Raw genomic sequence first — 27,920 nt, forward strand, 5'->3', positions numbered from 1 at the left:
GCCCCACCAGCTCTACCTCCACTCCACTGATACTACGCTCGAGTTCCCCCAATACTCTCCTAGCCGCTGAGGATGAGAGAGCTGTATACTGTTGACAGAAAAGCTGAATTTGGACTGAATAACCGAGCCACGGTTATGTGGTGATCCGAAAAACCCACCGGGAGAATGGTAGTGCCCAACAGCCTATTGCTCTGATCTAGTCTGGCTACTTTCACCCTAGGTCCCAAAGACCTTCACCCATGTATACTGTCTTGTGTTGGGATGTCTAGATCTCTAAACATCCACCAGGTCAAACTGCTTAATGATGTTGCTTAACACCCCCACTGAGCCTGAATGATGCTCCTCCCCATTTCTATCTTTCATAAAATCTATCGTACAATTCCAGTCCCCGCCGACCACCAGTATCTCCTCATGCGCTACCTGTGAGACTTCCTGTCTAAGACACCCAAACGACACCCTCTCGCTCCCTTTGTGAGGCGCATACACATTTATTAGGACAAAACCCCTGTTTTTAATTTCTGCTTTTACTACAAGAAGTCTACCCCTACACACCTCCTTTGAGGAACACAATTTTACAGTCAGATCCGGTGCAAAATGGACTGCCACCCCTGCACTAACATTTGCTCCATTGCTCAGCACACTTGCCCCTTTCCATCAGAACCCCCAATTGACTTCATTCACAAATGTTTTATTTATTTTACCTTTATTTAACTAGGCAAGTCAGTGAAGAACAAATTCTTATTTACAATGATGGCCTACACCGCCCAAACCCGGACGACACTGGGCCAATTGTGCTCCGCCCTATGAGACTCCCAATCACGGCCGGTTGTGATACAGCCTGGATTCGCCCCAGGGTGTCTGTAGTGAGATGCAGTGCCTTAGACCGCTGTGCCATGGGTCTCCCGCGTCTCCTGCAGAAACAAAACCTGTACTTTTTTTGTTTTACATATTCACCCAACAGACTCCTCTTTCCCGCATCTCTGGCGACATTTATATTAAGCGAGCCTACCCGAAGAGTCTCCATAAGAAGTGGGAGAAAAGCCAGCAAAGAAAGAGACCAATTGTAAAGCTCAAAAAATCCCAGTGCCAGATAAGAACTACTCATCTAAAAAGCATCTGAAGGTAGACCCTTACGCATGGTTGTGACCCACTTCCTCAACCTAAAACGTTTCCTGGGTGAGAGGACACCATGCCCCTCATTTTTCATAGCATACTGATCTTACAAAACTTTCCCGGATCGCAAAAAAGCTGCAAGATTAACCTTTTTCCCTTTAGTCTCATTCAGGGACCTTGGCAGTTCCCTCACTGTGTACTTTGACCCCTCTGCCTGACTGGCTGGCTGTCAGCTCTGGACCCATTGTGGAGGAGTCTGAAAAGAAAGCCTCCTCATTGTCCTCTTCCTCAGACTCACCTTCCTCCTCCTCATCTCCATCTCCCATCCTGACCAGCTGCCCTTTCTCTAAATTCAGGGCCTCCCCCCAACACCAGGCAAAGGTTCCTTAGTGCCTTTGATCACACCAGCCTCTCCCCTCCCCTCTCACCTCCTTTCTTCTCCCCCTTTTTCCTCTTACGCTTGACAACTTCCTCCACCGCCCCTAGCCACTTGCCTTTCCCCACTCATCAACTAGCATAACCTGACTAGGCCCAGCCTCATCTACACCACCATCCATGACATGAACAGACCCAGCCTCAGCTACACCACCATCCATAGCCTGACTAGACCCAGCCTCATCCACACCACCATCTATAGCCTGACTAGACCCATCCTCATCTACACCATTTCTAGCATGACTAGGCCCAGCCTCATCCACACCACCATCTACATGTCCTAAGATGGCATAGCAGTCAGATGTCCTTTGTCCTCGTCTTGTCGTGTACCGTGTATATATATATTTACATCTTTCTTCGTATATCTTTTATATATTTTCTTTTCCAAAAACTCAACTTCAAAACACTCTCCTGCAACCCGCCTCACCAATAAAAAAAAAAAGAAAGTATTATTTACCTCAAATCTGAAATCCACAATAGAAGCTAGCCAGAAGCTAGCCAGAAGCTAACCAGAAGCTAGCCAGTTTACTGGCTAACGTTAGTATTCAGCTAACCACGGTTTGTGGTCATCAGCTATCTTTTAGCTCGAAAAGCTATTGCCAGTTTTGTACAATGCAACTCAGACCAGAACATACCGGACCTATTTTCTCTCCATATCCCCAGATATAGAACCGCAAGCTCTGGACATTTACATCTGGATCTCGCAGCTAGCTACGTAGCTGCTATCTGTGTGACTATTGGCTTACGTCGATCCCGGAGCAAACATCAATTATTCCAGAGCTAGCCAGCTGAAGAGTTCCATCAGCCACTCCTGGGCTACAATCACCTATCCGGACCCGTTTTACTGCCGATGCGGAGCCCCACCGGGCCTTCACGACTGGACTACCGACGTTATCTGCCCGAGGGAGTTATCATACTGGCCCCTCCGTCGCGACGTTACCTGAACGCCCATCTGCGGCTCGCTAATCGTTAGCTGTCTTATCGGCTGCTATCTGAATAGGTCTATCTATCGAACAATTTTTCTTGGGTCACTATAACTATATCTATTTAGCCAATTGGATTGATCCCCTCTACCACACGGAACCCCACTAATCTACCGTCGGAAACGCATGAGGTGGCTAAAATCAGACTTCCATCCTATGCTAGCTTGCTACCGATGGCTCAGCTAGCTGTCTGAATCGCCGTTACCCCAACCAACCTCACTACTCACTGGACCCTTATGATCACTCGACTAAGCATGCCTCTCCTTAATGTCAATATGCCTTGTCCATTGCTGTTCTGGTTAGTGTTTATTGGCTTATTTCACTGTAGAGCCTCTAGCCCTGCTCATTATACCTTATCCAACCTTTCAGTTCCACCACCCACACATGCGATGATATCACCTGGTTTCAATGATGTTTCTAGAGACAATATCTCTCTCATCATCACTCAATACCTAGGTTTACCTCCACTGTATTCACATCCTACCATACCTTTGTCTGTACATTATACCTTGAAGCTATTTTATTGCCCCCAGAAACCTCCTTTTACACTCTGTTCCGGACGTTCTAGACGACCAATTCTCATAGCTTTTAGCCGTACCCTTATCCTACTCCTCCTCTGTTCCTCTGGTGATGTAGAGGTGAATCCAGGCCCTGCAGTGCCTAGCTCCACTCCTATTCCCCAGGCGCTCTCTTTTGATGACTTCTGTAATCGTAATAGCCTTGGTTTCATGCATGTTAACATTAGAAGCCTCCTCCCTAAGTTTGTTTTATTCACTGCTTTAGCACACACTGCCAACCCGGATGTTCTAGCCGTGTCTGAATTCTGGCTTAGGAAGACCACCAAAAATTCTGAAATCTCCATTCCTAACTACAACGTTTTCAGACAAGATAGAACGGCCAAGGGGAGCGGTGTTGCAATCTACTGCAAAGATAGCCTGCAGAGTTCTGTCCTACTATCCAGGTCTGTACCCATGCAATTTGAACTTCTACTTTAAAAAATCCACCTCTCTAAAAACAAGTCGCTCACCGTTGCCGCCTGTTATAGACCACCCTCTGCCCCCAGCTGTGCTCTGGACACCATATGTGAACTGATTGCCCCCCATCTATCTTCAAAGCTCGTGCTGCTAGGCGACCTAAACTGGAACATGCTTAACACCCCAGCCATCCTACAATCTAAGCTTGATACCCTCAATCTCACACAAATGATCAATGAACCTACCAGGTACCACCCCAAAGCCGTAAACACGGGCACCCTCATAGATATCATCCTAACCAACTTGCCCTCTAAATACACCTCTGCTGTTTTCAACCAAGATCTCAGCGATCACTGCTTCATTGCCTGCATCCGTAATGGGTCAGAGGTCAAACGACCTCCACTCATCACTGTCAAACGCTCCCTGAAACACTTCAGCGAGCAGGCCTTTCTAATCGACCTGGCCGGGGTATCCTGGAAGGATATTGAGCTCATCCCGTCAGTAGAGGATGCCTGGTTATTTTTTTTAAATGCCTACCTCACCATCTTAAATAAGCATGCCCCATTCAAGACATTTAGAACCAGGAACAGATATAGCCCTTGGTTCTCTCCAGACCTGACTGCCCTTAACCAACACAAAAACATCCTATGGCGTTCTGCATTAGCATCGAACAGCCCCCGTGATATGCAACTTTTCAGGGAAGCTAGAAACCAATATACACAGGCAGTTAGAAATGCCAAGGCTAGCTTTTTCAAGCAGAAATTTGCTTCCTGCAACACAAACTCAAAAAAGTTCTGGGACACTGTAAAGTCCATGGAGAATAAGAACACCTCCTCCCAGCTGCCCACTGCACTGAGGACAGGAAACACTGTCACCACCGATAAATCCACTATAATTGAGAATTTTAAAAAGCATTTTTCTACGGCTGGCCATGCTTTCCACCTGGCTAACCCTACCCCGGTCAACAGCACTGTACCCCCCACAGCAACTCGCTCAAGCCTTCCCCATTTCTCCTTCTCCCAAATCCAGTCAACTGATGTTCTGAAAGAGCTGCAAAATCTGGACCCCTACAAATCAGCTGGGCAAGACAATCTGAATCCTTTCTTTCTAAAATTATCTGCCGAAATTGTTGCAACCCCTAATACTAGCCTGTTCAACCTCTCTTTCGTGTCATCTGAGATTCCCAAAGATTGGAAAGCAACTGCAGTCATCCCCCTCTTCAAAGGGGGGGGACACTCTTGACCCAAACTGCTACAGACCTATATCTGTCCTACCCTGCCTTTCTAAGGTCTTCGAAAGCCAAGTCAACAAACAGATTACCGACCATTTCGAATTCCACCATACCTTCTCCGCTATGCAATCTGGTTTCACAGCTGGTCATGGGTGCACCTCAGCCACGCTCATGGTCCCAAACGATATCCTAACCGCCATCGATAAGAAACAATACTGTGCAGCCGTATTCATTGACCTGGCCAAGGCTTTCGACTCTGTCAATCACCACATCCTCATCGGCAGACTCGATAGCCTTGGTTTCTCAAATGATTGCCTCGCCTGGTTCACCAACTACTTCTCTGATAGAGTTCAGTGTGTCAAATCGGAGGGCCTGTTGTCCGGGCCTCTGGCAGTCTCTATGGGGGTGCCACAGGGTTCAATTCTTGGACCGACTCTCTTCTCTGTATACATCAATGATGTCGCTCTTGCTGCTGGTGAGTCTCTTATCCACCTCTACGCAGACGACACCATTCTGTATACTTCCGGCCCTTCTTTGGACACTGTGTTAACAACTCTCCAGACGAGCTTCAATGCCATACAACTCTCCTTCCGTGGCCTCCAATTGCTCTTAAATACAAGTAAAACTAAATGCATGCTCTTCAACCAATCGCTGCCTGCACCTGCCCGCCCGTCCAACATCACTACTCTGGATGGTTCTGACTTAGAATATGTGGACAACTACAAATACCTAGGTGTCTGGTTAGACTGTAAACTCTCCTTCCAGACTCACATCAAACATCTCCAATCCAAAGTTAAATCTAGAATTGGCTTCCTTTTTCGCAACAAAGCATCCTTCACTCATGCTGCCAAACATACCCTTGTAAAACTGACCATCCTACCGATCCTCGACTTCGGCGTTGTCATTTACAAAATAGCCTCCAATACTCTACTCAATAAATTGGATGCAGTCTATCACAGTGCCATCCGTTTTGTCACCAAAGCCCCATATACTACCCACCACGCTCTCGTTGGCTGGCCCTGGCTTCATACTCGTCGCCAAACCCACTGGCTTCAGGTCATCTACAAGACCCTGCTAGGTAAAGTTCCCCCTTTATCTCAGCTCGCTGGTCACCATAGCAGCACCCACCTGTAGCACGCGCTCCAGCAGGTATATCTCTCTGGTCACCCCCAAAACCAATTCTTCCTTTGGCCGCCTCTCCTTCCAGTTCTCTGCTGCCAATGACTGGAATGAACTACAAAAATCTCTGAAACTGGAAACACTTATCTCCCTCACTAGCTTTAAGCACTAGCTGTCAGGGCAGCTCACAGAATACTGCACCTGTTCATAGCCCATCTATAATTTAGCCCAAACAACTACCTCTCTCCCTACTACATTCTTCCACTGCAAATCTACCATTCCAGTGTTTTACTTGCTATATTATATTTACTTCGCCACCATGGCCTTTTTTTTTGCCTTTACCTCCCTTATCTCACCTCATTTGCTCACATTGTATAGACTTATTTTTCTACTGTATTATTGACTGTATGTTTGTTTTACTCCATGTGTAACTCTGTGTTGTTTTATGTGTCGAACTGCTTTGCTTTATCTTGGCCAGGTCGCAATTGTAAATGAGAACTTGTTCTCAACTTGCCTACCTGGTAAATAAAAGTGAAATAAAAAAATAAAAAATATAGCAGGGGTGGGCAACTCCAGTCCTCGAGGGCCTGATTGGTGTTACACTTTTTCTCCATCCCTAGCAAACACAGCTGATTAACTTCTTATGGCTGAAGGGGCAGTATTGAGTAGCTTGGATGAAAGGTGCACAGAGGTGCCCATATTAAACGGCCTGCTCCTCAGTCCCAGTTACTAATATATGCATATTATTATTCATATTGGATAGAAAACACTCTGAAGTTTCTAAAACTGTTTAAATTATGTCTGTGAGTATAACAGAACTCACATGGCAGGCAAAAACCTGAGAAGTTCCACTTCCTGTTTGTATTTTTTCTGGGGGTGCCAATTTTCAACCAAGCTCTCATTGAAATCACAGCGAGATATTGATGAGTTTTCACTTCTTACGGCTTCCACTAGATGTCAACAGTCAATATAACTTTGTCTGATGAATCTAATGTGAAGGGGGGCTGAAGGAGACAGGAATTAGTGACCACTGCCAGGAGGTGATCACGCATTGAACACGCGCGTTCACGTGAGAGTCAGCTCCGTTCCATCGGTCAACTGAAGTCGATGAAATTCTCCGGTTGGAACGTTATTCAAGATGTATGTTAACAACATTCTAAAGATTGATTCAGTACATCGTTTGACATGTTTCTACTGACTGTAACGGAACTTTTGGACATTTAGTCACGTTATAGTGGACGGTAGTGGACACGCTTTGGGTTTGGCGTTTGGTAAACATGTCCAAAGTAGCTAATTTGACATAAATAACGGACATTAACGAACAAATCAAGCATTTATTGTGGACCTGGGATTCCTAGGACTGCATTCTGATGAATTCATCAAAGGTAAGAACACATTTATCATGTATTTTCTGGTTTCTGTTGAGTCCAACATGGCGGCTAATTTGGCTATTGTTCTGAGCTCCGTCTCAGATTATTGCATGGTTTATTTTTCCGTAAAGTTTTTTTGAAATCTGACACAGCGGTTACATTAAGGAGAGGTATATCTATAATTCCATGTGTATAACTTGTATTATCATCTACATTTATGATGAGTATTTCTGTTGAAACGATGTGGCCATGCAAAATCACTTGATGTTTTTGCAACTAGTGAATCTAATGCGTCAATGTAAACTCAGATTTTTTTATATAAATATGAACTTAATCAAACAAAACATGCATGTATTGTGTAAAATGAAGTCCTATGAGTGTCATCTGATGAAGATAATCAAAGGTTAGTGATTCATTTTCTCTATTTCTGGTTTTTGTGAAAGCTATATTTCGCTGGAAAAATGGCTGTGCTTATTGTGGTTTTGTGGTGACCTAACATAATCGTTTGTAGTGCTTTCGCTGAAAAACATATTTGAAATCGGACACTTTGGTGGGATTAACAACAAGATTACCTTTAAAATGATATAAGACAAATCTATGTTTGAGGAATTTTAATTATGAGATTTCTGATTTCTGCTTTTTGAATTTGGCACCCTGCACTTTCACTCGCTGTAGTCATATCATCCCGGTAGCAGGATGGCAGCCATAAAAAGTTAATTAAATTGCATTCTAAACTGAAGACCATGATTAGGTCATTATTGGAGTCAGGTGTGTTAGCTGGGGCTGGGGCAAAACTGTGACACCAATCAAGCCCTCGAGGACTGAAATTGCCCACCCCTGATCTATAGCATGACTAGGCCCAGCCTCTGTTGCCTGCGTCTCATGGCACCTGCACGTTGACCTCGATTTCCCCCACTGGTGGGTGTACCCTCACCTTGTCTATGGCCTTTATGCGGGCACTTAACGCTCTTATGTCCCAAATCCCCACACTCAAAGCACCGTAGACTATCTGTGCTGGCCAACCCCGCATAGAGCCCCTCCCCATGCCTCACTTTAAAATGCACATTTAAATGTTGCTCATTGTTAGTCAGAAACATGAACACTTGCCTCTGGAACGAAACAACATGCTTAACGGCATCTTCTGAAAACCTGCCGACACAAAAAAGTCTAGCAAACTTACCAAACCGACTCAACTCTTTACGTATCTGATCATCCGTAATAAACTGAGGCAGATTCGCAACTACCACCCTAGTTGAAGGAGGCGAAAGAGGAGAAATCGGCACCAACACATCTCTTACAAATATTCCACTAGCAATCAGCAAACCCAACAAATGTACTCTTTTCATGAACACAACCACCTCTTTGTTCATTCTGGATGCGGAATAGATTCAGCTCCTACCTTTTCGCCGAGCGTGAGCAGAACCTCCATCTGAACTCCAACCTCAGGAACACACCTGGATCCATGCTGTAACAAGTGTTTCTTCTGAGCTAGGCTGCGAAGCCATCGCGCACACCACACCGTTCAAACCCCCAGGAAACTAAAGCTCTGTCCTCTTCCTCCCTAACTTAAAAACAAACAAACAATGGCTACGGCTAAACTAACAGTGCGTTAACCCTCCACCATAGGAAATAAAAATGTAAAGAAAAGACCAAGGAAAGAATCAAGAAAATGTCTACTGTTTGCTGATGATGTAGTGCTTCTGTCCCCAACAAAGGAGGGCCTACAGCAGCACCTAGATCTTCTGGACAGATTATGTAATACAAAAATAATGGTGTTCCAAAAAAGGTCCAATTGCCAGGACCACGAATAAAAATTCCATCTAGACACTGTTGCCCTAGAGCACACAAAAAAACTATACATACCTCAACCTAAACATCATAGGTAACTTCCACAAAGCTGTGAACGATTTGAGAGACAATGCAAGAAGGGCCTTCTATGCCATAAAAAGCAACATAAAATTCTACATACCAATTTGGAGCTGGCTAAAAATACTTGAATCAGTTATAGAATCCATTGTCCTTTATGGTTGTGAGGTCTGGGGTCCACTCACCAACCAATAATTCACAAAATGGGACAAACACCAAATTGAGAGAAAGTATGCAGAATTCTGCAAAAATATCCTCTGTGTACAACGTAATACTCCAACTAATGCATGCAGAGCAGAATTAGGCCGATACCCGGTAATTATCAAAATTAAACATCTCCAGAAAGAGACGTTAAATTCTTCAACCACCTAAAAGGAAGCGATTCCCAAACCTTCTATAACAAAGCCATCACCTACAGAGAAATTAACCTGGAGAAGAGCCCCTTATACAAGCTGGTCCTGGGGCTCTGTTCAGAAACACACCCCACAGAACCCCAGGACAGCAACACAATTAGACCCAACCAAATCATTTGAAAATAAAAAAGATAATTACTTGACACATTGGAAAGAATTTACGGGAAAAAAAACAGAGCAAACTAGAATGCTATTTGGCCCTAAACAGAGAGTACACAGTGGCAGAATACCTGACCACCGTGACTGACCCAAAATGAAGGAAATCTTTGAAAGGTGTACAAACTCAGTGAGCATAGCCTTGCACAAGAAACGGGCAACCAGTGAAGAACAAACACCATTCTAAATACAACCTATATTTATGTTTATTTATTTTCCCTTTTGTACTTTAACTATTTGCACATCATTATAACACTGTACACAGTCATAATATGACATTTGAAATGTCTTCATTCTTTTGGAACTTTTGTGAGTGTAAAGTTCACTGTTCATTTTTTATTGTTTATTTTACTTTGTTTATTATCTATTTCACTTGCTTTGGCAACGTAAACTAATGTTTCCCATGCCAATAAATCCCTTAAATTGAAATTGAATGAAGAAAGGGAGAGAGAGAGAGCTATATTGAATCTCTATTAGAAGATATTAACATCCTCTTTTATTGTAAGACTGATAAAGAAGTGTGTAATCTGCTAATGAAATTAAAGGTTAGAATAGAAGGATGGACAAAATAGTGATATTTAGCTGCCGTGGCAAGGGGAGCTAGATAAAACAATTGTTTGTGAAAAAAAGTGTTTGTATTTCATTTACACTAGGGAACATCACATCAATAATAATTTATAATTTCACGGCCTCAGTGTAATTGTATCAGCAGACATTTCTATTGTTTCTCTCTTATAAGACGAAGTGCATTGTTTTATTCTTGGGTTTGAAATGTGCTGCAGAGGGGGAAGGAACAGAATGGTTCCATTCCATTTCAGTTTCCGTTAGTTAAAAGCACAAGGCGAATAGAATGCTTCCATTCTATTTCAGTTCCATTTGTACTTTTAATGCCTAAAAGACACATTCGGTGAACATGGTGACTAAGATTTATTTTACTTCACCAAAAACACACCTCTTTTCTATATTGTTTATTTCCACAGGGAGTCCAGTCCCAAACACCAGATGGTTTTGTGAATAGGTTGGTAAAGCTGTCTCCTTTCTACCAACTCACTGTGGTACACATTACACCTTGGAACAAGATCCTATCCAAATCTTAACCACAAAAACATGTAAAATATGACTTCATCCCTCCTCTAAGTTCTCGGAAAGTTCAGTTCCATGTTAAAGAAACCATGTTAATCACAAAAGCCGATTAGAGTAATGTATGGGAAATAAATCTACGCAGCTTCACAAAAGCGTCATTGACTTTGCAGTCATTTTGTCCCCAATATTCCAGTCCTGTCCAACAGTTACGTGCATTTGGACTGCTAGTTGTCAGTCTGCTTTAATAGCCATGGAAGTCCTACAATAATAACCAAATGGATCACAGTTTGTCTGGGCAACACAGGACTCCATTGTTCCGCTGGCTAGCAGGTCGTTATTGGAACAGAATTTTTTCTCATTTTCAATGATTTAACTGGCTATATAAAGGTTACATAAGCAAATACACGCTCCCTTCTTGTCTTTGGCAGTTGTGTCTGAGCAAATAAAAGGCGCTAAGAATAGCCAGAGCACAGGCGACGACACCTGTAATAGTGTCTGTGTTTACACTGTCTTTTAGTTGACTATTATGTAATCAGAAGGAGACAGCCAGTGCTCTCTGATCAGTAGAGAGTGCTCCTTAGGTCTGTCGGTGAACTTGAAAGATTCTGGATAAGTAATGCTTTGGTGTGTGTGTGTGTGTGTGTGTGTGTGTGTGTGTGTGTGTGTGTGTGTGTGTGTGTGTGTGTGTGTGTGTGTGTGTGTGTGTGTGTGTGTGTGTGTGTGTGTGTGTGTGTGTGTGTGTGTGTGTGTGTGTGTGTTCGCCAACAAATGCAGTGGGCTGTCTAGTAGTGCCAAATAACCTGTTGAACATGAAACCACATACAAGACTAGACCAGCACTCAACACTGCCAATGGTCACCGCCCAAGAATAGATGTCTGTCAGATACACGTCAATTACCGTTTCATTAAGCGGGGTCGCCGTGAAATCAATCCCCCGGAATTGGGAGTGGACAGAATGAATGGGGCGAACTGTTGCGAATTAGCTAATGATCGCAAAGACAGGGGAGATTGATTGAGGCTTTGCTGGGGAGAGAATGCATTTCTCTTTGTGTGTGTGTGTGTGTGTGTGTGTGTGTGTGTGTGTGCATGTGTGTGTGTGTGTGTGTGTGTGTGTGTGTGTGTGTGTGTGTGTGTGTGTGTGTGTGTGTGTGTGTGTGTGTGTGTGTGTGTGTGTGTGCGTGCGTGTATGGTACAGTGCATTCTAGGTACTCACAGGGCACTTAGTGATGCTCTGTTCCCATTGGCTCATGCTGACGCTCTCCTCCAGTGTGGTGCACTTCCTCAACACCAGGTCCCAGCCACAATACGGGTCCCTCGCCCCCACACACGCCCTGACAGAGAGGAGACATATTGACTGATTCATTGATTCATATATTAATTAGTGAGAGAAAAGGTGAGAGGGTGTGAAAAGGTTATTCCTCAGTCATGTTCTGATCTGTAAACTTTTTAGGAATAAGCAAGACTATCACAAACTATTATCACAGTACAGATTTGTCATGGGACCAGTCTAATACCAGCTCAACCCCCTTCTGGCTTTTCCAGGTCTCTGTTTAGGAGGCGTAGAGGTTTCCAGCACAATAAAGTACCTGATGTCTCCTCTTCTGTCATGCAAATAAGAGAGCCGTGTCACAACCTACACTCATCTCTGAGACACAGACAGATGGTATTAGCTATAGTAATAGTCTGTCGAATATAATAGTGATAGATTGTGTACTGACACACACTCGCACGTCTGTCAGAAGAGAAAAAATAACAGTTTATAATCTACTCAGGTGTTACTGACCCAGGTGTTACCCTCCATCTCCATCTCTAAATCTAAACCAGAGAATAACTTATGTCTTTGTGAGATGAAAATTGCAGATTGGTTTTCACCTATTTGCTGTGGTTTCTCCAAATCTCTTCATTGGAGTCTGTCTTTGTAAATCATGCATTGCGTCCGAAATGGCACCCTGTTCATATAGTGCACTATTTTTGACCAGAGCCCTATCAAAAGTAGTGCACTAAATAGGGAATATGGTGCCATTTAATACACAGTAAGTCTTTGTGAATCATGTGTCTACTGTTATCCTTGGCACTGTGTTCATATCCAGGCCTCTGCTCTGAACGATCTGGTACCTCTGTCAGAAACTCAATATGTCTCATTAACATACTCCCACTACAATAGCCACAGCAGCTGAGGGGACAAGAAGGCCGAGCACTATATTACATTGGCATCATGCCAGGCCCACTATAATTGGATTAATTAACAAGTAATTAGCTTGTAACAACTATGAAACTACATGCAGTTGTGGAGAAGTAGTGTATGTGTGTGGGTCTGTGGGTGGGTCTTTGTCTGAAACCTAATCTCTGGTGGACAGATTCTCATGGACAGATGAAACGTTGAGAATCTGTCAAGGCACACGTATAATTATGTGATTACGAGCAGCAGTAGTTTCTGGTTTTGGGTTTTTGTGATTGATTATTTGGACGAATCAGGATTGGGCAAAGGTGGTGCTTAAGCTGGTGCGGTGTTATTGAAGCCCGTGATGAACGGTTTCCACTAGATTCCACAGCAACACAGTCAAAATTGGCTATATTGTAAAAATTCATCAACACAATAATGCGCTTTTTGACCATGATTAACACAGGTGAAATTAGTGGAAGGGTTTGGCTGAGAGTTTCCATTTCCACGGGAGGACACCTCGCCTCCTTCCTTTGCACAAAGGTAATCACAATTGTTAACGGCATACACCCCAGAAGTAAAACAGGAAATTACAAACCTTGGTAAAATAATTTTACTTCTGGGTTACCAAGATTATCTGTAACCTGAAGACTTGTTTTAGCTCCATAAAATAATGTCTAGACTTTAGCTCAGTTGGCTAACATATTCTTGTTCACCTGGATTGCACAGCTTTGATACCTAGGAGGTTGTGTGTGTGTGTGTGTGTGTGTGTGTGTGTGTGTGTGTGTGTGTGTGTGTGTGTGTGTGTGTGTGTGTGTGTGTGTGTGTGTGTGTGTGTGTGTGTGTGTGTGTGTGTGTGTGTGTGTGTGTGTGCGTGCGTGCGTGCGTGCGTGCGCGCGTGTGTGCATGCGTACACGTCTGTGTGTACTACTCACTCTCTGGTCTTGTGGAAGTTGCATCTCATCAGTGGTATCTTGATGACCTGGTCCCTGACCCCGACGTACAGCTCACTGCTGCTGTGAAGGATCAGGAGGCTTCTGATTGGTTGTCTCCTCCTGGGCGGGAACAACTCAATCTCATCCAATAGACAGCTGCCCATGGACTGGTTCAGAGGAGACAGGACCTTACGGATGGTTCCATAATCTGGAGAGGAGAGAGTAGGAGAAGGAGGTAGATAAAAAAAGAGGGAACATTTCTGTCTCATATGTATTAAACAGTATTCTTCTTTTTCAAAGGGAGTGGATGAGGGAGAGGAAGTCACCATTGACTCTATATTTGGCAAAGTTGCAACATGCCCAATCAACTACAATAGCTTACTCCCTCTGGAAAAGTACACTACATGACCAAAAGTATGTGGAAACCTGCTCGTCAAACATCTCATTCCAAAATCATGGGCATTAATATGGAGTTGGTCCTTCTTTAACTGCTATAACAGCCTCCACTCTTCTGGGAAGGCATTCCACTCCGTGTTGGAACATTGCTGCATGGACTTGCTTCCATTCAGCCACAAGAGCATTAGTGAGGTCGGGCACTGATGTTGGGCATTTAGGCCTGGCTCGCAGTCGGCATTCCAATTTATCCAAAAGGTGTTTGGTGGGGTTGAGGTCAGGGCTTTTTGCAGGCCAGTCAAGCTCTTCCACACTGATCTCGACACACCATTTCTGTATGGACCTCGCTTTGTGCATGGGGACATTGTCATGCTGAAATAGGAAAGAGTCTTCCCCAAACTGTTGCCACAAAGTTGGAAGCACATAATCATCCAGAATGTGTGTGCTGTAGTGATTTCCCTTCACTGGAACTAAGGGGCCTAGCTCTAACCATGAAAAACAGCCCCAGACCATAATTCCTCCCCTACCAGACAGTTGGTACTGTGCATTCGGACAGGTAGCGTTCTCCTGGCATCCGCCAAACTCAGATTCGTCCATCGGACTGACAGACGGTAAAGCGTGATTCATCACTCCAGAGAACTAATTTCCACTTCTCCAGAGACCAATGGCGGCGAGCTTTACACCACTCCAGCCGATACTTGGCATTGCGTATGGTGATATTACTCTTGTGTGCGGCTGCTCGGCCATGGAAACCCATTTCATGAAGCTCCCGATGAACAGTTCTTGTGCTGACATTGCTTCCACAGGAAGTTTGGAACTCGGTAGTGAGTGTTGCAACCGAGGACAAAAGATTTTTACAGGCTACGCGCTTCAGCACTCAGGGGTCCCATTCTGTGAGCTTGTGTGGCTTATCACTTCGCGGCTGAACCGTTGTTGCTCATAGAAGTTTCCCCTTCACAATATCAGCACTTACAGTTGACTGGGGCAGCTCTAGCAGGGCTGAAATGAGTCTAACTGACTTGTTGGAAAGGTAGCATCCTATGACGGTGCCATGTTGAAAGTTACTGAGCTGATCAGGCCATTCTACTGTCAATTTTTGTCTATGGAGATTGCATGGCTGTGTACTCGATTTCATACACCTGTCAACAACAGATGTGACTGAAATAGCCAAATTCACTAATTTAAAGTGTTTTTAGACATGCTAAACTGCCATCATAGGAAGTCTTGATTTACAGATTAGGTCAGCATTTATAAAATGACCTCTGTGGTCCAGTACTGTAATGTTTCATGCAGATTGCCTCCATTCAATTCCATTTATTCTTGGCAAGAATGGGAACATCCCATGTGATTGCATAAGATACAGAATTTGGAGGCAACTCAAGCAAACATCGTCAATTATACATGTATTCCCTGCAGGGAGGGGAATGTAATTAGATCTAAGAAAGTTGAATTCCTATTCCCTAACACAAAGCTTCAAGGTGGTAAAATACAAAAGTACAGTCCTGCCCCGAAGTAGAGTTTTTCACTGCGGCAGCAATGGATGTTTTATAGATCTGTAGGGAAACTGATATCCGAGATACTCAGAAATTGATGACTACACTTGACTAAAAGCTACAAGCAAAGAAATGTTGGAAATAGTTTGGTTCAACATGCTACAATAGTGTTAGCGTTCATGGCTAGATCCTGCCTAAAAACAGTTTGTTTTGTCTATTTTATAAAAACAGGAATTAAAGAGGATTTGTGTGGTTTACAAAGCCAAAAGTTGGAAAAACATTGTACGACACTACCTAGTTGTTCGGCCCTCTAGTAAAACAAATCAGGTACCAGAGAATGGTCCCAATCAGAGCAGTGCACTAGAGCGCTAATAGCCAGTGATTAGCTATGTATGCTAGCCGTTGCTAATGGCCCTGGCACTGGTTCAGATGTTTTCATTAGGGTCTGGTTAGCATCCAGAAACTTGTCTGCTCTGTGTGAACCCACCGATCTCATTGCCGCATTGATCACACAGACACACTCACGCACGTATAAGCACACATCCACACACAATGAGAGTGGAGATACACACACTCACTCATGCACATACAAACACACACAAACACAATGGGAGCAATGTTTTGTTAGCAGGACCGTCAGACAGACAGAAATGCCCCAAGGCTAGTGATGCAGAACAGGTGGAGAAGGGATCCAGAAATAACAGGGGCACAGAATGAGACAGAGCATGGCTGTATAATCCAGCAGCGTAAGAGGAGGTTAAGCCTTCCAGTCTGGTTGCTGTGTTACATACTTCCCGTCCACTGTCTGGTTGCTGTGTTACATACTTCCCGTCCACTGTCTGGTTGCTGTGTTACATACTTCCTGTCCTCTGTCTGGTTGCTGTGTTACATACTTCCTGTCCTCTGTCTGGTTGCTGTGTTACATACTTCCTGTCCTCTGTCTGGTTGCTGTGTTACATACTTCCTGTCCTCTGTCTGGTTGCTGTGTTACATACTTCCCGTCCACTGTCTGGTTGCTGTGTTACATACTTCCCGTCCACTGTCTGGTTGCTGTGTTACATACTTCCCGTCCACTGTCTGGTTGCTGTGTTACATACTTCCCGTCCACTGTCTGGTTGCTGTGTTACATACTTCCCGTCCACTGTCTGGTTGCTGTGTTACATACTTCCTGTCCACTGTCTGGTTGCTGTGTTACATACTTCCCGTCCACTGTCTGGTTGCTGTGTTACATACTTCCCGTCCACTGTCTGGTTGCTGTGTTACATACTTCCCGTCCACTGTCTGGTTGCTGTGTTACATACTTCCCGTCCACTGTCTGGTTGCTGTGTTACATACTTCCCGTCCACTGTCTGGTTGCTGTGTTACATACTTCCTGTCCTCTGTCTGGTTGCTGTGTTACATACTTCCCGTCCACTGTCTGGTTGCTGTGTTACATAATTCCCGTCCACTGTCTGGTTGCTGTGTTACATACTTCCTGTCCTCTGTCTGGTTGCTGTGTTACATAATTCCCGTCCACTGTCTGGTTGCTGTGTTACATAATTCCTGTCCTCTGTCTGGTTGCTGTGTTACATACTTCCTGTCCACTGTCTGGTTGCTGTGTTACATAATTCCTGTCCACTGTCTGGTTGCTGTGTTACATACTTCCCGTCCACTGTCTGGTTGCTGTGTTACATACTTCCCGTCCACTGTCTGGTTGCTGTGTTACATACTTCCTGTCCACTGTCTGGTTGCTGTGTTACATACTTCCCGTCCACTGTCTGGTTGCTGTGTTACATACTTCCTGTCCACTGTCTGGTTGCTGTGTTACATACTTCCCGTCCACTGTCTGGTTGCTGTGTTACATACTTCCCGTCCACTGTCTGGTTGCTGTGTTACATAATTCCCGTCCACTGTCTGGTTGCTGTGTTACATAATTCCTGTCCTCTGTCTGGTTGCTGTGTTACATACTTCCTGTCCACTGTCTGGTTGCTGTGTTACATACTTCCTGTCCACTGTCTGGTTGCTGTGTTACATACTTCCCGTCCACTGTCTGGTTGCTGTGTTACATACTTCCCGTCCTCTGTCTGGTTGCTGTGTTACATAATTCCCGTCCACTGTCTGGTTGCTGTGTTACATACTGTACCTGTGTTTTTCACATTACCGCCATGCTTCCCCTTGACAGGCGACTGGTTGCAATTTCATGGTGTTTAACATTTCTCAGTGAGGGATTGAGTGTGTGGAAAAGGATGGTGTGTGTGTGTCTGGGGGGGGGGGTGAGTCTGCTGGATGGGCAAGGTTGTGTGCCTCTGTGTGTGTGTGTGTGTGTGTGCTGCTGCATATGGAGGACACATGGCAGTTCATTGCGATCCCATTAATGTCAGCTGAATGAAAGCTTTGATGTCTCCTCAGAGCTACACATCTAATGCCATCATTCACCTTCCTGAACCACTCCACCATGTGCAGAGTCAAAGGGCTAGGAATCAGATAGTCACACACGCGCACACGCACACACACACACACACACGCACACGCACACGCACACGCACACACACACACACACACACACACACACACACACACACACACACACACACACACACACACACACACACACACTTCAATTTTACCTGTGGCCAGGTAGATGATGTGGAACAGCATGTCTTTGCCCTGCACCACGTCCACAGCTACGTGGGAGAAGCGGATATTATCCTCCATAAAGTAAGGGACAGGCTGGACCGGCTGAACCACCTCATTCATCAGCAGGAACTTCTGGGCATCCTGCAGGTTCCTCTCTGTCAGATTCACGTAGGAGCCGTAGTCTATGGTACCACACTTGAGGGAGAAAGAGAGGGACAGAGATCATATATTTGTGCTTCCCATGACTGTGTTTTTGTATTTTAATGCAATATATACAGTACCAGTCAAAGTGTTTGGACACACCTACTCATTCCAGGTTTTTTATTAATTTTTTAAACTATGTTCTACATTGTAGAATAATAGTGAAGACATCAAAACTATGAAATAACATATACTATGGAATCATGTAGTAACCAAAAAATTGTTAAACAAATCCAAATATATCTTATATTTGAGATTCTACAAAGTAGCCATCCTTTGCCTTGATGACAGCTTACAGAACTGAGGAAGTGACTACTTTTCTGAAACTATTGGATTGGCTGGCTTCAACTAATGGCAGGGCTGTATCTAGAACTGCACGTTGAAGATAGAAATAGAATGAATAGAGCACACACAATCTCCTGTACTATTCCAATCTATCTGAGAGTCTTATTGGATCTACACAATACATTTATTTCAGAACATTTTGTAAATGTTTATTCTCCTGAATATCCATTGCCCCAGGTGTACAGTCAAATCAAACCAATTAATCAATTATATTTTGTACAGAAAAGTATAAATAAGTTGTGATACTCAACTACTGACTCTTCCAACATGCCACTGAAAAGTTTGAAAGCTGCAATTAATTGTATGATACCTGAAAATACTGCAGAGTAATTCAAATCCTTTCGCAAACATTGGAAACAGCAAGTTGGATGCTTAGCAAAAACAACTTTGAACCTCTTTGTCCATCTGAGGGTAAATGTTCTTGTTACAAACACACACTATACCATCTTTAAAGGGATAGTTTACTCAGACTAAAACTAACAGATTTTCCACCTACCTTGGCTGTAGTTGATTCATGAAGGCAGTTTTGGGATATTTAGTTTCCTTTTGACACTCAATAGCCATCAAGAACTTGATGCCAAGTGTGACTGTATTACCTTATGTCTCACTCATTGTGAAAATATATTTGTTAGTCATTTAGAAGCTGCAAATGTGGTCTACTCTAATGTTGAGGTGATTCCATGTAACTCATATATTTCATTCTAGACTATAAACTATATTAAGATGAATATCTAAGAGCCCCCTAAACCACATGCTTATGATCATATATTTAGACTAATTCAACTAACTGTCGTAGCTTTTTGGCAGCCATCAAAATATATATTTTTTTGCTTTCAAATAACTTCCATATATTAAAATACCTTAAAATATTTTGGGGTTTTCTGAGAGATATTCCAATACTTTCAATATTATGTTGTTTTTCTGAGACCTGTACTTGAATATGAAAGAAAATATTTGCCTTTTAGTTGAAATGTCATAACCTATATTTGACGACCTTGAGTTTTTGAAAAGGTAGTATTTTCAAATGAACTACAAAACATAACTATTTTCTACCCAGGTCTGGTACTAACTGTATGTATGGCTTATAGTATAGTGAGATATGCATGTAAAATGTATTATAACAACCATTGGGAAATCATCAATAAGAGTTTTGTGCAAAACACATCAATCTCTCTCTGACAGTGAGTTAAACGATGAATTCATTTTGCATTTAAAAGTGAGAGATGACTATCTGCACTCAGACACACCCACCCCAGTCTGATGGTATATGAACTGTTAATACACAGCAACATGATTCACCATTATCTATGACTGCTGGATCAATTCATACAGTTTAAGAGAAAAGGGAGATATTTCTCTAGACAGATAGGTCACTAACCATTCAATCAATGGCCAGGGTGTGTGTGAGTAATGATTTCACAGGAAGTTGGGGAAAGATCCATGTTGGTGTGTGTGTGTATTCGTGTATGTGTGTGTGTTTGTCTCTCTCTCGCTCTGTGTGTGTGTTTGTTTGTGTGTAGGGTGCTAGATATATGGGCAGGCCATTTTACATCAATGCAGGGCTGCCATAAATCCAAAGCTCGTAAATCGAATCCTCCAACATTGACAAATACTTGATGAAGATGTCACCCCAACCTAGATAAAGTGTGCTGTACTCCAACAGTGAAATGTGTGTGTGTGCGTGTGCGTGTGCGTGTGCGTGTGCGTGTGTGTGTGTGTGTGTGTGTGTGTGTGTGTGTGTGTGTGTGTGTGTGTGTGTGTGTGTGTGTGTATGCATGTGTGTGCGTGCGTGCGTGTGTCAAATGGTGCATTTCAGAGCAATTCCCCCTGAGCTTGGAAAAGGCTGGTTTACACACACACATACACTTTATCCTCTCTAACAGGGTCCTGTGCAGACCTACACAGCCACAGTGGGCAGGGCAAGGCTTTGGTCAGATACTACAAGCCAGAGGAAATTGGTTTCCATCCAGGCAATTTCTCCTAGCCTCAAGTGACTGGAATCTGTGTGTGTGTGTGTTTCTTCATGTGCAAATATGTGTGTCTATCAAGAGTAAAACTCGCTGACCAAGTTCACCTTAGGCTTTTGGTTACATGAGTGATATGGAACATGTGTGTGCAGCCGGCCGTGTCTGTAGCCGCGCGTGTGTGTGTGTGTGTGTGTGCGCCCTCCACTGGCTCCCCCAACCCCTTGAGAAAATGAAATCACATTCAGACTGTTGTGGGTAGATTAGCCTGTAGGCCATCTGCTAAGCCTGCTAGCCCTGAGAACTGCTAGCCCTGAGAACTGCTAGCCCTGAGAGCTGCTAGCCCTGAGAACTGCTAGCCCTGAGAGCTGCTAGCCCTGAGAGCTGCTAGCCCTGAGAACTGCTTGCCCTGAGAGCGGCTAGCCCTGAGAACTGCTAGCCCTGAGAACTGCTAGCCCTGAGAACTGCTAGCCCTGAGAGCTGCTAGCCCTGAGAACTGCTAGCCCTGAGAACTGCTAGCCCTGAGAGCTGCTAGCCCTGAGAACTGCTAGCCCTGAGAGCTGCTAGCCCTGAGAGCTGCTAGCCCTGAGAACTGCTAGCCCTGAGAGCTGCTAGCCCTGAGAGCTGCTAGCCCTGAGAGCTGCTAGCCCTGAGAGCTGCTAGCCCTGAGAACTGCTAGCCCTGAGAACTGCTAGCCCTGAGAGCTGCTAGCCCTGAGAACTGCTAGCCCTGAGAGCTGCTAGCCCTGAGAACTGCTAGCCCTGAGAGCTGCTAGCCCTTCCAGCCATACACCATTCTCTCTGTGTCCTGACTAAAAAGCACAGAGCTTTAAAGCTAAGGTTTCCAAATCCTCCCTCTGTTCCACAGCCCTATGGGGTCAGAGCATAGCCGCGGGAAGTAGGGGTGCTGAGGGTTTTATTAAAAAAATTAAACAACATTTAAAAATATATATTGTTTTCACAAGAGTAGTGTACTGGACCTTTAATACACGGAACAATAATATAAATGCAACATGTAAAGTGTTGCTCCTATGTTTTCTGAGCTGAAAAAAAATATCACTGAAATGTTCCATATGCACAAAAAGCTTATTTCTATCAAATTTTCTGCACAAATTTGTTTACATCACTGTTAGTGAGCATTTCTCCTTGGTCAAATTAATCCATCCACCTGAAAAGTGTGGCATATCAAGAAGCTGATTAAACAGCATGATCATTACCTTGTACCTTGTACGGTGAACAATAAAAGGCCACTCTAAAATGTGCAGTTTTGTCACACAACACAATGCCACAGATGTCTCAACTTTTGAGGGAGTGTACAATTGGCATGCTGACTGCAGGAATGTCCACCAGAGCTGTTGCCAGATAATTTAATGTTAATTTCTCTACCATAAGCCGCTTCCAATGTCGTTTTAAAGAATTTGGCAGTATGTCCAACTGGCCTCACAACCACAGACCACGTGTAACCACGCCAGCCCAGGACATCCACATACAGTTTCTTCACCAGCCGGATCGTCTGAGACGAGCCACCCGTACAGCTGATGAATCTGTGGGTTTGCACAACTGAAGCATTTCTGCACAAACTGTCAGAAACCGTCTCAGGCAAGCTCATCTGCGTGCTCGTCATCATCACCAGGGTCTTGAACTGACTGTAGTTCGGCGTTGTAACTGACTTCAGTGGGAAAATGCTCACCTTCGATGACCACTGACACGCTGGAGAAGTGTGCTCTTCATGGATGCATCTTGATTCCAACTGTACTGGGCCGATGGCAGACAGTGTGTACGGCGTCATGTGGGTGAGCGGTTTGCTTATGTCAACGTTGTGAACAGAGTGCCCCATGGTGGCGGTGGGGTTATAGTATGGGCAGGCATAAGCTATCGACAACAAACACAATTGTGTTTTATGATTGGCAATTTGAATGCACAGAGATACTTGGGCCCATTGCCGTGCCATTAATCCGCCACCATCACCTCATGTTTCTCCATGATAATGCACGGACCCATTTTGCAAGGATCTGTACACAATTCCTGGAAGCTGAAAATGTCCCAGTTCTTCCATGGCCTGCATACCGTACTCACCAGACATGTCACCCATTGAGCATGTTTGGATGCTCTGGATCGACATGTACGACAGTGTGTTCCAGTTCCCATTTATATCCAGCAACTTCGCACAGCCATTGAAGAGGAGTGGGACAACATTCCACAGGCCACAATCAACAGCCTGTTCAACTTTATACAAAGGAGATGTGTCACGCTGCATGAGGCAAATGGTGGTCACACCAGATACTGACTGGTTTTCTGATCCACTCCCCTACCTTTTTTTTTTAAAGGTATCTATGAGCAACAGATGCATATCTGTATTCCCAGTCATGTGAAATCCATTGATTAGGGCCTAATTTATTTATTTAAATCGACTGATATGAACTGTAACTCAGTAAAATCTTGGAAATTGTTGCATTTTGCATTCATATTTTCGTTCATTGAAGTATTATTCGAGCGATATTGACGTCTGTAGCGTGGGCAAAAGCATGTTTTTAGCATCTCCACTTTGGCAAAAAAGGTAGTTGTATAATTAAGAACATGACTCAATAGTTGGAGTTGTAAGAGTCGTTGCCCTGTCCCTTTCTCTTTGATTGTCATTTTAATGGAATCCATGAAGAACAAAACCCAGGCCTCAGACATTTACATCAAAAAGTGCAAAGGTATAGGCAAAGAAACAAAACATCCACTTCAAATAAAATATTTTTCTTGATCAAATAACATAGAAAACAACCACTTTTTGTGCAGTATTAATTTACCATCGTTACAAACCACATAATGTACATTACTGTATTGTACACAAGCTGGTCATCTAGGTTTGTAACTAGACTTTCCATCACCATGAAGAAAAACAATGTACAGTAGAGTAATTGAGTACATTGAGACATCAAATGGTTTGTGATGATGTGGATGACTTGGTTGAGCATGGCGCTTGCAATGCTAGGGTTGTGGGTTTGAAAAAGCATGCAAATGTATGTACTCCCTACTGTAAGTTGTTTTGGATAAGAGTGTCTACTGAAAAGGAATGAAGACCATTTCAGTTTTCACATAGAAATAAGTTTGCAAAGTATTTCAAGAAACTGGAAAACATATATCAAGCAACTATTTTTATATTCCAACAGTATTATCAGATTAACTGTTTTGTACAGAGTCAAGTTACAAATGCTGGTAAACATTCAAATACATTTAGTTAATTTTTCACAAAAGTCATGCACTGAGCCTTCACTAGTCCTGTATTAGTGGACAGATAAAGACATCTTCAGCGTGGGCAACAAAACATTTATTCTGCACCCCCCAACAGGCAAAAAAGAATCGCAGCACCCCCACAGCCAAACAAATTTCCGTGGCTATGGGTCAGAGAGGCTTCAGAGAATGAAGTGCCATTCGTGATAGGTAGAAGTTGCCCTGAAAACAGATCTAGGATCAGATTACCCTCAACCCACTCCTAACCTTAAACTATAAGGGAGATGTAATAACACCTGGTCCTGGGTCAGTGGTTAGGGGCAACTTCTTCCGGCTCCAGTGAAAGTACTGTAGTGGTGCGATTGGGATGTTGTAAATTTCACATCAGTGAGTTTTATAACGCGAGGTCGTCATTATTAACAGGTTTGTGAGGAGATTGAAAGAGAGAGAGTGAGAGAGAATGAATTAATGAGAGGGAGTGTACAGGGACTCTGGGGCTTGCTCATCAGCCCTACACACAAGCACGCACGCACACACACACACACACACTCAAGCACGCACACAAACAAACACAAACACAAACACAAATGCATACCCACCCATACACATAACCACACGCACACATGTATATACTGTACTCGATACCATCTACTGCATCTTGCCTATGCCGTTCTGTACCATCACTTATTCATATATCTTTATGTACATATTCTTTATCCCTTTGCACTTGTGTGTATAAGGTAGTAGATGTGGAATTGTTAGGTTAGATTACTCGTTGGTTATTACTGCATTGTCAGAACTAGGAGCACAAGCATTTCGCTACACTCGCATTAACATCTGCTAACCATGTGTATGTGACAAATACAATTTGATTTGATTTGACACACACTTTCTGTTGTATGCGATTATGTTTGTGTGTGTTGGTTAATTGGACAGAGTTGTTGAGGTGATAAAATCTCTCAGAATAACCAGGTGAAAGCCTGAGTCCATGACGGCTAGATGTCCACCAGAGCTGACTGTCCATTGGAAAACAGACACAGGCGCGGTCGTCCGTCGCCATCTCAGATGTAAGATCTTAATTTGATCACTCTTTTGTTGCTGACAATATTCCTGCACAGCAGGAAATGCAAACTTAGTGTATTTGAGTTTTTAAAACATTTATAATTTCCAATTAAAAAAAAACAACTTAATTTGCCTTAATGAAAAATGTATCAACCCCTACAAAAACGGCCATTAATTATAATCCACATAATAATTCACATTTTCTGTTGCTGCAGGATGATTTTCCTGCTGTAGCAAACTGGCTCAAATTAAGATCCAACATCTGTAAGGCACTGACCTGAGTCATACATCTGTCTTGTCACACTATGGTAGTAGCTATTAGCCTGATTTGTTATATTCAATTGGTCATATTCAACTTTAAAAACTGATTCAGGCTCATCCCTCCCAAAACATATCCCAATCTGATCCGGCTTAACCCTGATAGAACAACTACCTAGCTGAGCTCATGGCTCAAGGCCTTGTTTCTACAATAGGGATAACAGATTTTCCTGTGAGCTGTGTTGGCGGCCATGCTGGAGTTCCTTACCTGAAAGTCAGGGTTAGGGTTGGGGTAGGTGTATATTTACCTGAAAGTCAGGGTTAGGGTTGGGGTAGGTGTATATTTACCTGAAAGTCAGGGTTAGAGTTGGGGTAGGTGTATATTTACCTGAAAGTCAGGTGTATACTTGGTTTAATGACATGTCTGTAGACAATTAGAATGTGACAAGTGTCACTGGTCAAAACAACATTTAGTTTATACTCTGGTGGAATGTCTGTCAACCGGCGCTGCGACTGTTTCCTTGTTGCACAGACATGAAAAAAGTTAATGTCTCTGCAAACTTCGCAATGCCTGTTGTCGTGGTTACTGGGCTGCTACAGCAACAAGACCAAATCCACTGTGACAAGTAGTTCTAAAATTCTCATATAGAATGACCTACTTTTATTTTGTCACACACACAACCAAAAGCAAATTTCTGTAAACTCGCCATCATTACCTTGTAATTAATTATGTTGTTGTGGTGGGTTTATTTTCCTTTAATAATTAATAAAAAGTAGCTAAAGTTAAGGCGTTGTCAGCTATACTCTGGTCATTATTTGAACTGGTTAGCCAGCTAGCTACCTAGCTAACAAGCTACTAACGAACCAAAACATTGTTTAGACAGTTGCTTTTAGTTGCCTTGCTTGCTAGGTGGACATTTACCACATTCATTTTTAAATGGATGGGTTTATTGGTGTTCAAATAGAGCAAGCTGCTGAAGCCCAGTGCCTTGGGTTCATGCATGTTAACATCAGAAGTCTCCTCCATAAGTTTGCTTTATTCACTGCTTTAGCACACTTCGCCAACCCTGATGTCCTAGCTATGTCTGAATCCTGGCTTAGGAAGGCCACCAAAAATTCTGAAATTTCCATCCCCAACTACAACATTTTCCGTCAAGACAGAACTGATAAAGGGAGTGGAATTGCAATATACTGTAGAGATCTGTCATACTATCCAGGTCTATGCCCAAAGTTCGAGTTTATACTTTTAAAGATCCATCTCTCCAAAAATAAGTCCCTCACTGTTGCTGCTTGTTATAGACCCCTCTCCGCTCCCAGCTGTGCCCTGGACACCATATGTGAATTGATTGCCCCCCATCTATCGTCAGAGTTCGTAATGCTAGTTGACCTAAATTGGGATATGCTTAACACCCCGGCCGTCCGACAATCTAAGCTAGATCCCCTTAATCTCACAAACATTATCAAGGAACCTACCAGGTACAACCCCAAATCCGTAAACATGGACACCCTCATAGATATCATCCTGACCAACTTGCCCTCTAAATACACCTCTGCTGTTTTCAACCAGGATCTCAGCGGTCACTGATTCATTCCCTGCGTCCGTTATGGGTCCACGGTCAAATGACCACCCCTCATCACTGTCAAATGCTCCCTAAAACACTTCTGCAAGCAGGCCTTTCTAATTGACCTGGCCTGGGTATCCTGGAAGGATATTGACCTCATCCCGTCAGTAGAGGATGCCTGGTTATTCTTTAAAAGTGCTTTCCTCAACATCTTAAATAAGCATGCCCCTTTCAAAAATTGTAGAACCAAGAACAGATATTGCCCTTGGTTAACTCCAGGCTAGACTGACCTTGACCAGCACAAAAACACCCTGTGGCATACTGCACTAGCTTCGAATAGTCCCCGCGATATGCAACTTTTCAGGGAAGTCAGGAACCAATATACACAGTCAGTTAGGAAAGCAAAGGCTAGCTTTTTCAAACAGAAATTTGCATCCTGCAGCAATAATTCCAAAAAGTTTTTGGACACTGTAAAGTCCATTAAGAATACCTCCTCCCAGCTGCACACTGCACTGAGACTAGGAAACACTGTCACCACTGATAAATCCACGATAATTGAGAATTTCAATAAGCATTTCTCTACGGCTGGCCATGCTTTCCACCTGGCTACCCCAACCCCAGCCAACAGCTCTGCACCCCCCGCAGCAACTGTTCCAAGCCCCCCGCTTCTCCTTCACCCAAATCCAGACAGCTGGCGTTCTGAAAGAGCTGCAAAATCTGGATCCCTACAAATCAGCTGGTTTAGACAATCTGGACCCTCTCTTCCTAAAATTATCCGCCGCCATTGTTGCAACCCCTATTACTAGTCTGTTCAACCTCTCTTTCGTATCGTCTGAGATTACCAAAGATTGGAAAGCGGCTGTGGTCATCCCCCTCTTCAAAGGGGGAGACACTCTAGACCCAAACTGTTACAGACCTATATCCATCCTGCCCTGCCTTTCTAAGGTTTTTGAAATCCAAGTGAACAAA

At 43.6% G+C, this 27,920-nt stretch overlaps 1 protein-coding gene across 5 annotated transcripts in view; it reads right to left on the bottom strand.

The window, feature by feature from the left end:
• sema5a (sema domain, seven thrombospondin repeats (type 1 and type 1-like), transmembrane domain (TM) and short cytoplasmic domain, (semaphorin) 5A) overlaps positions 1–27,920 on the bottom strand; it is a 202,594-nt gene that overhangs the window by 71,631 nt on the left and 103,043 nt on the right. For all 5 annotated transcript variants that reach the window (XR_011676583.1, XM_071414898.1, XM_071414900.1 and 2 more), the window contains 3 exons: positions 18,332–18,536; positions 13,840–14,047; positions 11,957–12,074 (listed from right to left, as the gene is read on the bottom strand). Coding sequence is in view for 4 of the 5 variants with exons in the window: in XM_071414898.1 (XP_071270999.1) it covers positions 11,957–12,074; positions 13,840–14,047; positions 18,332–18,536 (531 nt within the window). In the remaining variant the exon portion in view is untranslated. The remainder of the gene's footprint in view (positions 1–11,956; positions 12,075–13,839; positions 14,048–18,331; positions 18,537–27,920) is intronic.

Source organism: Salvelinus alpinus, chromosome 8, assembly GCF_045679555.1.
Source record: "Salvelinus alpinus chromosome 8, SLU_Salpinus.1, whole genome shotgun sequence".
In the NCBI taxonomy this organism is placed as follows: Eukaryota; Metazoa; Chordata; class Actinopteri; order Salmoniformes; family Salmonidae; genus Salvelinus; species Salvelinus alpinus.